This window comes from Tenrec ecaudatus, chromosome 6, assembly GCF_050624435.1.
Source record: "Tenrec ecaudatus isolate mTenEca1 chromosome 6, mTenEca1.hap1, whole genome shotgun sequence".
Lineage (NCBI taxonomy): Eukaryota > Metazoa > Chordata > Mammalia > Afrosoricida > Tenrecidae > Tenrec > Tenrec ecaudatus.
The window spans coordinates 26,738,614-26,752,193 of NC_134535.1; the positions used below are offsets into that span (position 1 = coordinate 26,738,614).

At 39.6% G+C, this 13,580-nt stretch overlaps 1 protein-coding gene across 5 annotated transcripts in view; it reads left to right on the top strand.

The window, feature by feature from the left end:
- Positions 1-13,580, top strand: part of ANKS1B (ankyrin repeat and sterile alpha motif domain containing 1B) — a 1,331,756-nt gene that overhangs the window by 208,095 nt on the left and 1,110,081 nt on the right. For all 5 annotated transcript variants that reach the window (XM_075551114.1, XM_075551115.1, XM_075551116.1 and 2 more), the window contains exons 5-6: positions 3,205-3,280; positions 10,306-10,407. In XM_075551114.1, coding sequence (XP_075407229.1) covers positions 3,205-3,280; positions 10,306-10,407 — 178 coding nt within the window. The remainder of the gene's footprint in view (positions 1-3,204; positions 3,281-10,305; positions 10,408-13,580) is intronic.

Below are 13,580 nucleotides of genomic sequence, written 5' to 3' on the forward strand. Positions count from 1 at the left end.
CAGAGCTTAAAAGTTAAGCTGCTCTTGGCACCCTGGTCTAGCCCTCATCACGTTCAACTCCCAATTTGACATTTCAAAAGAACCTGTCTACTTTAGTGTTTATCAGAGTGGGGCTATACTGCCCCCTGGTGGTGCAGGAATTATTCCCGGGGTGCTGCAAAAACAGTTACAACACTTTATCCTGGGTTACAGGCAAAAGGGTTTTTAATTGCTAGGGGAAAACGCTGAGTAATATTTTTTTGAAACTTGGGAGCTTGTGGTTGCGCACTATGCTGCCTCAAAGGATCTGGGAAACCTAATTAGTGTAAAAAGTAGACATCAGGATTTCTTTATCAATATTGAAGTTTTATAGACCTTATTTTTTGTGTGTACTCTTCCTACCAATTCTGGCATATGGTGGCTTTTCTTTGGTGTTAAATCATTTCTAGTTTTGAATTCCTGTTCCATAGACTTTTATCTGTGAACTCTTTGACACTTGGCTTTAAAGTCCCCTACCCCCCAAGAGTTTTTCTATTGGCTCCTGCTAAGCATTTGGAGGAGGTACTATTAACAAGATATTACAACAAACCCAGCTTTATTGTATCCTGCAGTTTTGCCACAGGATCTAGAGGTGAGAGAGCTCATGTAATTTGGGTCCCAAGCTCTTGGAGGGCACTTTATGGTTAAAGTCTTACTGGGGATTTATTTATTTGGTTCTACTCCACCAAGAACCAAGAACTAGGTGGGCAGGCATACGTCCCTACTTTATTTTGTGCAATTTCTTTTTCTCCCCGAGAGTGTTGTTCTTTGGGGTTGCTAGGGTTTTTCCTGGGTCTCTGAGATCTGGCCTCTCAGTTTGCTCGAACTTCAGATTTTGTGCTTTGCTTCCTTCTTTCGCCCTGTGAGCAGTTGGTTCGAGTCCCAACATTGTCTACCACGGATAAGTCATGGGTCCCTTCGGGCAGTGGTCTGTTCCAGTCCTGATCCCCAGTTTTTACTTTGCATGTGTGTTCTTTCTCTGGGGTTCTGAGGAATTCCTTGGCACCATCGCAGACCAGACCTGTGTTAAACATGCTGCCACATGTATTTTCAGAATTTAAAGATGCACTGTGTAAACAAAACTTTCCCTGACTTCAAGTCCCAAGCCCGCTCAAAATCAAACGTCTTGTCAGAGTGAATTACATTCGTTATCAGTAAGTTGATGAACACAGAATGAGAGTGAGAAACATTGGATTGTTTTAAGGAATGTTTTTTTCAGAAAGTGGAGAAAAATAAAGTAATTACTCTATTGAAGTATCATGTATTTTAAGGAATGGAATGAGTTTCCATAATTTCTTATCAACAGTGCTGTATATTTATAGATCATTATTGTATTTTCCCTTCATTAGTTCCTACAAACATCATGTGGCTGAGATGAAGTCATTCCTGTGTCCCTTCTCAAAGACACAGTCATATCACGTTGATCAGTAGATCTTCAGTGTGCTATGAGCCTTCTTCCATAATGAACTTCTAAACCATTGTAGACCGTACAGTGAGCTCTTCTTAATTACAGGCCTTTTTACATGACTTATTATTTTACATGTTGTTTCTATTTCAGATTCATATTAGAATCCCATAATAGAAAGCACATCTCATGCATACAAGGGATACCATATTGGGATTGACTATATTAATTTTTTTCATAACACACAATACTCCAGACCTACCTTCTAGACAATTGTTAGATCCTCGTGAGAAAAAGAAACACACATCACATGCAGATCTAATGTCAGCAGAGCTCCGATCATCTCTCCCTTGAAACCTTTCTGGCTTTTCCGCCTAGCGGTAATCTCTCTGAAATCCACACCAGTGGTATGCGCTCCTTTTCCTCACGCCCCTGCTCCATCCCTTTACTCTCAAAACCATCCTCGAGAATCTCTGTTTTAAATATTCTGTGCTAAACTTTGCAGACAGAAAGGTGAAAGAAAAATCCACACAGTCTCCGCTTACATGGGCTGGCTTCGGTTTGTTCGGGAAAATAGAAAATCACATGAAAACGTGATAGTGTACTATGAGCACTATGATCAGGGAAACGTGGACGCACAAGAAAAGCACTGGGCTTCAGGGAGAGTGAGGGACAACTTTAAAAATGAAATCAGAATTAAGCTGAGATCTGAGATGTAGCCTGGAGCTTTGGTTCTCATAGTGTTATTGGTAGACCCAGTAACACTGAAGACGCTGTTAGAAATGGAAATTCTTAGACCTCATCCCAAACACCATCATAGACTCTGGAATGGGTTGAGCATTCTGGGTTTCAGCAAGCTCTCCATGTGATTCTGATTCATGCTGATGTAGGTGATGAATAGGCCAAGGAGTTAGATCCTATCAGGCCGATGGATCAGCCTTGAAGACCTCTGGGGAAGAACATAGTGAATGATGCTACACAGGACTTTCCATATGCCTGGAGAGTGGGTTCGAGGCCTGGGGAAAGGGTAGAGTGGACCAGAAACAGTTCATCTGTGTTTTAAAAAAGATCCACGACATTGTTTTTGCTTCATTTATCATAAGAATTTATTTCTGCATTTGGCATCCCAAATAGAGTGCAAATGTTAGAGGTCCAGGATTATATTTCCACACTTCAGAACATCCATGAACTATCTTGGCGTAGACCACCCCCCCAAACTAACCACAACCAAAGAGAAAACTCATTACCCTCCAGTTGGCTGAGATTCATGGTGCTAATATTACATGTTACAGATTAGATATGTTCCTTAGTGTTTTCTTGGCCGTAATCTTTATAGAAGCCAACTATATGGGCTTCAGATTTCCACCTGCATTTCAAGGACTGGTCTCTAGCAGCCAGTTACAAACTTTTTACATCACCCAGGGATTTTATGTTGGTGTTTAATAAATGCATGTCAGTTGAGTCATTGGATATTCACAAAAACCTCAAGAAGTAAGCACTACAACTCTTACTCTACTAAAAGTCAAATTTACCAATGAAGATAGCCAAGGCTAAATGAAGGTGCGTGCTTTACCTACATACCTGAGCGGACCACGGCACTGTTCAGAAGCAGAGGGTTCCCATAAGCACAAGCATTTGGATTTTCTCTGGAGAACTCCTTCTTTATTCTGTTATTTTTCTGTCATGGGATTACCGGACATTTCTATTAATACAGTATGTTTTAACCAATAAGCCTTCCTAATGCAAGTGCATCTATTTTTTTCTTTCTTCCTTTTTTCCAGACAGAAAAGGGGAGTGCACTTCATGAAGCAGCCTTGTTTGGGAAGGTGGATGTTGTGCGAGTTCTCTTAGAAACAGGTAATAGATCCCATCTTTATTTCGAGATTAAAAAAGAAAAAGAAAATAACAGAGCTTTCTTCACAAATCATGCTTATTTCTTGCCGTCAATCCAAATTTATGCCATGCAAACCTATAGCTGTTAGTCATTTTGTAGTGGCTTGCATATTGAAAGTATCTGCAGGACCATCGGTGGTGGACAGATTTCAGCAGAGCTTCCACCCTAAGACAGACTAGGCAGAAGGACCTGGTGAGAAAATGCTAGAACAAATTGACTAGTACAATCCGTATGGGGGAGAGCAGTGAAACATTGCCTGATAATGCCAGAAGATGAGCCTTGTTTGGGAATGTTGCAATGCCATCAAAATATGACTGGGAAAGACTGCTTCCTCAAAGTTATTGGATCTGAGGGATGTGGATGAAATGATGCTTTGGGGACCTTTATTTGCTGAATTGTCAGGATCCCATATGAAAGGTAATAGTTGTCGACACTCATGAGCACTTAGAACGTGAGCTGCATGAAGTATGAGTCCAGACAAATTAGAGGTCATCAAAAGTGAAATGGAGCCCCTAAAGATTGATAGAATAGGCATTGGTGACTGAAATGAGCTAATGTTGGTAACTGGAAAAACATATGTCAGGAAGGACCAATTGGAGATGAATGGTGTTGTATTCATCACCCCCCCCCAACATTTCAGCATCTATTCTAAAATACAAATGCTGTCACAGATAGGGTGATGTCCATATGCAGACAAGGAAGACTAGTGAATAGGCCTGTTATTCAAATTTACTTGCCAATAATTGATGTCAGCAATGAAGAAATTAAAGATCTTTACCAATTGATGCAATCTGAAATTGATAAAATATGCAATTAAGATGCACAGATAATTACTAGTGATTAGAATATAAAAGAAGGACACATAAAAGGAAGAATCAGTATTTATAAAATATGACTTGGTGACAGAAGCTGTGTAATATATCTCATGATAGAATTTTGCAAGACCTACAACTTATTCACTGGAATGCCCTTTTCTTTCTTTTTTGGGGGAATACCCTTTTCAATAACATAAATGGCAACTATGCATGTGCCCCTCCGTGGGAGGACTACAAGGAACCAAATCAACTACTTCAGTGGAAAGAGATACTGGAGAAGTTCCATGTCATCAGTCAGAAGTCCAAGAGCCAAATGTGGAGCAAACTCTCAGTTGCACATATGCAAGATAAAGTTGAAGAAAATTCAAACAAGTGCACCAGAGCCAAGGGACAGCCTTGAGAATAGGCCCCTGAATTCAGAGACTATCTCAGGAATAGATTTGATACACAGAGCACTACTGATGGAAGAGCGGATGAGCTGTGGGATTACATCGAGAACACCATTCATGAAGGCAGCAAAAGCTCATGTAAAAGACAAGAAAGAAAAGATCAGAATCAATCAAAAGAGATTCTGAAGCTGCTCTTGGACATGTCGTAGGTACAATTTAAGGAAGAGATGAAATAAAAGAGCCAAACTGAAGACTTCCAACGGCAGCTGGAGAGGACAAAGAAAAGTGTTGTAGTGAAATGTGCGCAGATCTGGAGCTAGAAACGGAAAGGGAAGAACACACTCAGCATTTATCAGCTAAACGAACTGAAGAAAACCATTCAAGCCTTTGGCTGCATGAACTCTATGGGCAAAAACATTGAATGCCTCAGAATACATTGAAAGAAGAGGGAGCAAATACACAGAATTACTGTAGCAAAAGCAATTGGTTAAAGTCCAACCATTTCAGGAATTAGCATGTGGTTAAGAACTGATGGTACAGAAGAAAAAAATCCAAGGTGCACTGAAGGCACTGGCGAAAAGCAAGCTCCAAGAATGAAGATGATGCAACAAACAGACTCAATATTGAAAGTGCTCAGGCCAAGAAATCTGGAACAGAGCTACTGACCTGGCCAGATAGGAAGTCTATATTTGTGCCCGTTTTAAGGAAAGATAACCCTGCAGAATGCAAATTATCAAACAATATCATTAATTGCACATGTAAGTAAAATTTTGCTGAAGGTTATTTAAAAATAGCTGTAAAGTAGATTTATAGGAGATTGCCAGAAATTCAAGTCAGATGCAAAAAGGGACATGGGAAGAGGGTTATTGATGGATCTTGGCTGAAAGCAGAGAACACCAGAAAGATGTTTACTTGTGTTTTGTTGACAATTAAAAGGCTAGATAATAACAAACTATGGATAACATCACAAAGAGTGGAAATCCCAGCCACTTAATAATAATAATTATACAGCACTTGTGCTCAGACTAAGAGAAGGTCATTGGAAGAGAACGAGGGGATAATGTGTAGTTAAAATCAGGAAAGGTGTGTGTTAATGCTGTATCCTTTCACTATACTTATTTAATCTGTGTACTGAGCAAATAAGATGAGAAGTTAGATTGTATAAAGAAGGATGGTACATCCAGGTAGGAGGAAGGTTTATTAGCAATCTGTGCTAGGCACCTGATTTGCAACACGCAGTGCTTGATGAAAGTGAAGAAAAATTGAAACACTTATTAACGAAGGTCAAAGACTGAAACCTTCATATGGACTATATCTCAACGTAAAAAGTTAAAGAAAAATACTCACAACTAGCCCAATAGACAAGCATCATGATCAACAGAAAATATTTAAGTTGTCCAGGATTTCATTTTACTTGGGACCACAGCCAACATCCCCCTGCCTTGCCCAAAAGCAAGCAAGCAAGCAAACAAACAAATAAACAAACTCATTGCCATCTAGTCAATGCCAACACATAGTGACCCTACAAGATAGGGAGGAACTGCTGTGTGAGTTTTTGAAATGGTGACTTTTATTGGGAATGGGCAGTCCTGTCTTTCTTCTGCAGAGTGGCTGGTGGTTTCAAACTGCTGACCTTGCAGTTAACAGCCCAACTCATAAACACTGTGCCACCAGGCCTCCTCAATCAATGCCCAGGAAGAACCAATCAAGAAGTCAAATGACACATTCCGGGGCAAATTTGCTGAAAAATATCTCTTGAAAGTCTTAAAAAGCAATGATTTCACTTTGAAGATTAAGGTGGGCCTGACCTAAGCCATAGAATTTTCAATTACTTCCTCTGTGTGGGATAACTGGACAATGATGAAGAATGAGGGAGAACCAGTGCCTTTGAAATAAGGCATTGGAGAAAAATAATGATTCTATTGGCAGAGGAATGAACAAATCTGTCTTTGAAGAAGTACAACTAGAATGCTCAATAGAAGTGAGGAGGGTAAGACTTTGTCTTTGCTACTTTGTTCACGTTATCAACAGGGACCAGCCCCTGGAGAAATGCAGAGGCTCAGTGAGAAAGAGGGAGAGTCTTTCAGCCAGACACATTTACACAGTGGCTGCAACAGCTGGTTCAAATATAAGAACTATTGTGTGGACGACACAGGAGAGGCAGTGTTTCATTCTGTATGGATCTAAGGCACAGGTTTGATGGTATCTAACAACACCAACTCACATGATGTTGAATAGCATCTCAGTGTTTGGATACGATTGATATAAATATGTACTTTCATTTGATCAATGGGTTTTTAGTAAATGAACTCTCTGAAATGATTTTATACATTTACATAACATTTAAATGCATTAGAGAAATTGCCAGAAATGTTCAGAGTTAGATATCCCAAATGAATATCCATTTAATATTGTGAGTAAAAATATAGCATACAAGATTATAAAAATAATGTCTAGCTGTATTGTTTTGAAAAACTGGGTAAATCTGTTTTGTCAGCTGTTTCAATGACAGCAAACCTTGAAGCTTAGCATTTTGTGACTAACTGAACAGTGAGAATTCAGTGATTGAGCACTTACTTTTACCATCTAAAAGCCCAACAAACTGATCATGGGATTCGGGTAAGGGTTGGCATTGGTCTTCCCATGTAGCTTAATTGCTTCGGGTCTAGTCCCAAGTCCCTAGATTCTCTTCTGGATGATAGGTATGCGTCTGAATGCAAAATGTTCCAAATCTCTGATTTAGGGACCTTTTGTTTTCATGAACGGCTGCCAGGGACTTATGATCCCCCAATTAGCTAAGAACCTTAAAAAACCTAAATTAGATGGTGAATGTGTGATCCTGTTAAATATCTATTTCTAGAATAGCAGGAGCCAAGAACTAGGAGGAATTGGCTTCGGGGTGTTTAGTAAGGTTAGCATAAATAAAACAAGGGTTCCCTGGGGGTGCAGTGGTTAAGAGGTGCAGCACTCCAGCAGTTGCTACCTGGGAGAAAGATATGGCAGTCTGCGTCTGCAAGAGCTCCAGCCCGGGAGGTCCTATAAGAGCAGTTCTCTAGAGCTCTCCTAGAGGGACAAGAGTCAGAATTCACTTAATGACAGCCAGTTTGATTTCGAAATGGAATAGCTTACCCACGTCATACTTTAGAACTTGAAAGGGATTTCAAGAATGAGTGTACAGATTTCTAAACTTAAAAGGAGATATCGGCCTCTTTTGTAGGAGGGGTTCATCACTGTGAAATTATGACAATTGCTTGGTTTCATTAAAGAACAGAGTATTATGTCTGCGTTTGTATATTGAGTGCTTTGTACTATAAGAGATCAGAGTCCCTATCAATAAGTTAAACTTTCCTTCTTATTACCTCATCCACCAAGTAGCTGTTGTTTGAAGGCTATCGCACTTCATTTTTGAGGGAATGCTTTGAAGCAACATTAAAGTGGTCTTACTCATTTGCCTTCATGGATATGCCTATTGAGATGAAATAAAAGCAGTGCTGAGGTCAGAATATATATATATATATCAATATCAATAGGTATGAACAAAAATTTACACTTGAAAATTGCTCTTGAGTTTTTCATCTTATGGTTAAATTTCTTTCCATTAAATGTAAATGAGAAACATTGGCAGAACTATTGAATTGTGATAGTGTTTATACAACGATTTTATGTATGTTTAATGTTCACATGTAATACAGTGATGGAATAAATGATTTGAGGCATCAGTTCAATATATGCTGGTAAAACATCCCTAAATAAATTTAAGCAGCTATTTAATAATCTTATCATAATAAACTAATATTTGGGACTCACGGACTTACTGTCATCAAGTCAATGCTGATTCATAATTACCTTGTAGAGCAGGGTAGATCTGCCCCTGTGAGTTTCTGAGACTGTAACTCTTCATGGGAGTAGAAAGTCTCATCTTTCTCCAAAGGGTGGCTGGTGCTTTCAAACTGCTGACCTTTTGGATTACAGCCCAACTGTAAACCTTCATTATGGACTACATCTCAACATAAAAAGTTAAAGAAAAATACTCACAACTAGCCTAATAGACAAGCATCATGATCAACAGAAAATATTTAAGTTGTCAAGGATTTCATTTTACTTGGGACCACATTTTCATGTTACTTGGGACTGTGTTTGCTTTTGGGTGTTTGGAAAGCTCACAGACTTTTCTAGGGAGCTGAAATAAAATTTATTTGGTTCAATTTTGTTCTAAAAAATCGGCAGTCTGAGTTGTTCACTCTCCTAACACAATCATTGAAGACAAAATGGGTGCATAAGCAAATGTGTGAAGAAGGCAGATGGTGCCCACCTATTAAAAGATATAGTGTCTGGGGTCTTAAAGGCTTGAAGTTACACAGCTGCCATTCAGCAGATAAGCAACAAGTCCACATGGAAGAAGCACACCACCAGTGCAATCATAAGGAGTCATAGGGACTGGGTAATAGGTATCAGCAGACACATAACAAACAAACAAAAACATATTTTTGAGAACGAGGGGAGTTGGAGCAGTGATCCAAAGCTCATGAACAATTTCCCCACAGAGCGGCCACAGGGAAGGGATGAGTCAACCAGGGTGCACTAAAGCATCGATGAAACGCACTATATTCCTCTGGTTCCTTGAGGCTTCCTCTCCTCACCCCTCACTACCATGACCCCAGTGCTTCTTCTCAGTTCAGATTAGACTGGAACATGTACACGGGTATAGATAAGAGATGGGAACTCACAACACACACAATCCAGGAACAGGAGTGGGCATAGTGATACCAGAAGGGTAGGGGGATGAGGGAGAGAAGAAGGGAGAAACGGGAAACCAATTTCAATGATTGACACATAATCATACACTCCTCTCCAGTGGGGAGGACAGCAGAAAACATGGGGGAAGGGAGACAGCGGTTAGTGGAGATATTAAAATAATAACAATGTACAATCTATCAAGGGGTTATGAGGGTGGTGGGGGTGGGGAGAGAGGGGGAGAAAGAAAGAGGAGCTGATACCAAGAGCTCAATATAAAGTAAATTCGCCTGATGCAAGTGATGTATGGATTGTGAAAAGAATTGTTGAGTCCCCAATAAAATGAACAAAATTGTTTGGTTCATTAAAATTTGATTTCTTTTGCAAATAGATACTTTTAGAACAGAAATATCCTAAGAGGTTCAGTTTCACCCTTGAAGCAATTCAGTTACTGGGTACAAGGTGGGTGTGGCTGACATGGAATATAATCTTGCATAGAAAACATAATTATGCATACGTTTGATTTATCCGAGGCAGCCAATTAACTCTAGTCTAAGATTGTTCATATCACTAAGATGATAGGATTGTTCATATTCTCAGTACTCTAGATTGTTCTTATAGTACATTCTGTATAATTATCAATTACTAAGTATTTTGATCATACTGTCCAGACCATATCAGTTGCATGACAATTATACTTTAGGGATTCACATTCTAAGCCAATGCTTGTCAGCTTGATATCTTGCTATTTCTTTAACACACCATGGGCTCCTAATTAGTAATCCTAACAAGTAGTTTGATGCCCTACAAGAGTCAATTCATTATCAAAAATGTTCCTGATTGGTCGTTCCAGTGAATGCCCACACTCTATCTTGCTAAAATCGTGCGTGCATGCCTGTAGGTATGTGTGTTGTGGCCTTTTGCTTTTGTAAACCTCCTGGAATTTTGGGTCTGTCTACATTTGGATTTAGAAAAAGTTGAGAGTATGAACAGTGTTTCCGGATGATTCTCCAGTGTTGTACATCTTGTGGGTTTTTCTGTTTCTCCTAGGAATTGATGCCAACATAAAGGACAGCTTAGGTAGAACGGTCTTAGACATTCTGAAAGAACACCCATCTCAGAAATCTCTGCAGATCGCAACGCTCTTACAAGGTACACGACAGTAAATGATGGATGGGTTTTCCTTAAAACCAAGATGAAATTAAAACTGTAATACAGTTTTCTCTGGGGTTTTGAACTAATATTTACATTTCAATACAGGCAGTTTTTCAAACTAAATGACAAGACTATTTCATGTTTTATTTCTGTCTTTCAACTACTCAACATTATTAAAAAGGGAAGATCTTTTCCCCTACAAACTTGTTATTGGGAAGTAATTTTTCTAAAATTTGTATGGTAAGCATGCAGTTATGAATTTGACCTGAATACAACTGCTAAATGGTAATGAATATGTGTACTAGCTTACATTTGAATAAAACTTTTAGAAGTTTGGGACACTTTCTACTTATTTTGTCTGATTTATAGACACTCTGTGAGCTACATATATCAGATGACATTATTTTCCTTTTTTGCCCTTTGCGAGCTAAAGCTCTCGAGATTAAGTGACTTGCTCAAACTCACGTAACCTATTCTCACTGGCAGAGCTGGTACGCGCACGCCAATTAGCACCAACAACAAACATTGTACTTAGCTTCACATCTATGGAGGGTTTGGTGGGATATTATTGTTGATTTCATTTCTTGAGATAGTGTGTTAGTCTGGGTAGACTAGAGAAACAAATCCACAGACACTCATATGTGTATAAGAAAGAGCTTTATATACAAGAGGAGTTGAATATTGGGAAAACATCCCAGCCCATATGTCCAGTACCAATGTTAAATCCCTCTTCAGACTCAAGAAACACATGCAATGACACAGAATGCAGGAAGATTACAGACCAGTGGGTGGAAAATCTTGTGGATCCAGTGGCGGTAGAGGTATCTCAGCGCTGACAGGAATCTCCACGTGGCTCTGTCTTCTTGTGTGAGATAGTCTCCTGCCTCTAAGCAGGAGTACAGGAGTTCCCAGAATGCCACACAGAGGCCTCATTGGCTATACAATGGTTGACAGGCTACACCCCACCCCTTCATTCTTAATCCTCTCAGATTGACAAAGATTATATAACTACTACAGATGGGCTCTGTAAATAAATAAAAAATATAAAAATTGAAACAAAAAACCCCTCTAGATGCCTTCTTCCTCAGATAATGGTCTGAGTGGCTTAAAAGAATACAATAACAGAAAAGAAAAAGAGGAGGAAAAGTAAAATTAAAATGGACTTGGAGTCTTTAGTGACAAACAAGTTCATCTCAAACAAACAACAATGGCACTTAGCTGAAAAGATACATATTACTTCTTCCATAACTTCTAACTCCAGTAATCCAAATGGATTCAATCTTGCCAGCATTTGTCTTTGAAAAAGATCATTCATGTACTTTTGATGAGTTGTAGTCAGTAGGCCTATTGAAGGTTTGACAGCCAGGTAGGAATTGCTTTTTATTTCCAGAATTGCATATGTCCCCATAGTATTTCAAACTTTATTTAAAATATTGGATTAAAGTACTCACCCCGTTGGCCCTGAGTACAGTTTATCCCCTTAAAACCAGTGTGACCCTTCCTTCCTTTCCGATTAGTGCCCACACCATTCAGCAGGTCTCCTCCCTGCAGTCCTTGGAGCTTGCACATGTGCAATGGAGGAAGAAGACAGCTTAGGTTTCATTGGGTACCAGTTGGGAAGCTAAAGAACAGGTTTGTTCTGCAAGGGGATACATGCATTAAAACGGCGTCAGGCACAGCCAGGTAGATACAAGAGTACACCAAGGCCAGAGTGGGGTACAGAGAGGCAGATGCATTACAGGAGGTGCTTATGTGTTCCCTTTATCGCCAAACCACTCATGGAAGCTGCAGTTCCTCCAAACTCTTGTCAATAAAGAAGTCAATTGTAAGTGAAGTCTAGCTAGAGAGATGAGCCAAAGAAGTAGACACACATTCAAGTCAAGTTGAATGAATCAGCTAAAAAAAATGCTCACACTGTATCACATTTTAGACTTTCTCCTCTAACTGGAAACCATAAAACAAAAAAGAAAATAGATGAGAACCAAACAAAGCACAAGACGTGTCCCTAGCATGTCTTTTGGGAGAAGCAAACTAAATGTCCCAATTTAAAAGGGGGAGCATTTAAAAAACATGTTTTACGAGTTCAAGGTAGACAGCAGTGTTTTAGGAGTAACTATGAGTTCTTACCTAGTCAAGATGCATCAGCAAGCCATTTAGTGATAGGGCACAGGGGCCCTCTTTGAAGCCTTTAAACTCCTGTACATTTTAGGAGGTGCCACTATTCCCATTTTGTGAGAGGCTTGTTACTGGAACCAAGCTGATTTATAATCGATGGCAATGCCGTGTGTGTCCGGGAGGAGGAGCTCAGCCTACTGAACTGCTCAAGGGAGGAAAAAAGTAATTCCAGGCAGAATCCCATAGGTTGTTTTCTTTTCTGGGTAGAGTTTGCCTAGTAGAATTGTCCTTTGGAAGAAACTGTTTGGTATGAAGATATGAAAACACAGACTTTTAAAACAGTGTTTTAAGGAAAACGTTCCTTTTGAATAAATAATGTAAATCAAAAATCTCTGTGGGAAGGGATCTTATTCCATCTCTCAGAGATATGTTATGAGCTTCTGGGCTGAGCTCCTGGCAGATAGCAGCTATGTTTTGTTTGGAACCTATATTTCGGACTCTCACTGTACTTCCATATAAGCTGAGTTAGTTGTCCACACTAAAACTCTAGCTTCTGAACACACGGAGGCTTCCATTTCACGTCATCGTCCGGCTTTCTGTGGGACACTGCTCCCGGCGCTCCAGGTTGGCAGTATATGACTTTGGGGATGAATATCAGGTTTTGTTGGTTCTTGCATTGTCATGTTGTTTTCCCTGGGATTGATGTAAAGGCAGAGTAAGGTGTTCTCTTGCCCCATATTTATGCCGGCCTTGCCACTTACTAAGTTATTAATCCTCTTCCTTAAGTCATCTTCAAGCCTAGGTTTGTAATAGCACCTGGAATAGTGTTTCAAGGGAGTGAATTTATATCAAATAGTTTGAATGGTGACTGGTGCACATCAGCAGTAGTTGAGTCTGAGCTGCTGCTGTTGCTGTTACTATATGGCTTTATCAAAAATGAAAAGAGACTGGCTATGGGCCATTATTTAAAGAACCATGAGGAAGAACGCTCTTTCTTTGTGAAACTAATTTTGGGGATGGAAGATGTTTATATTGTAAGATTACAGCACTACTAT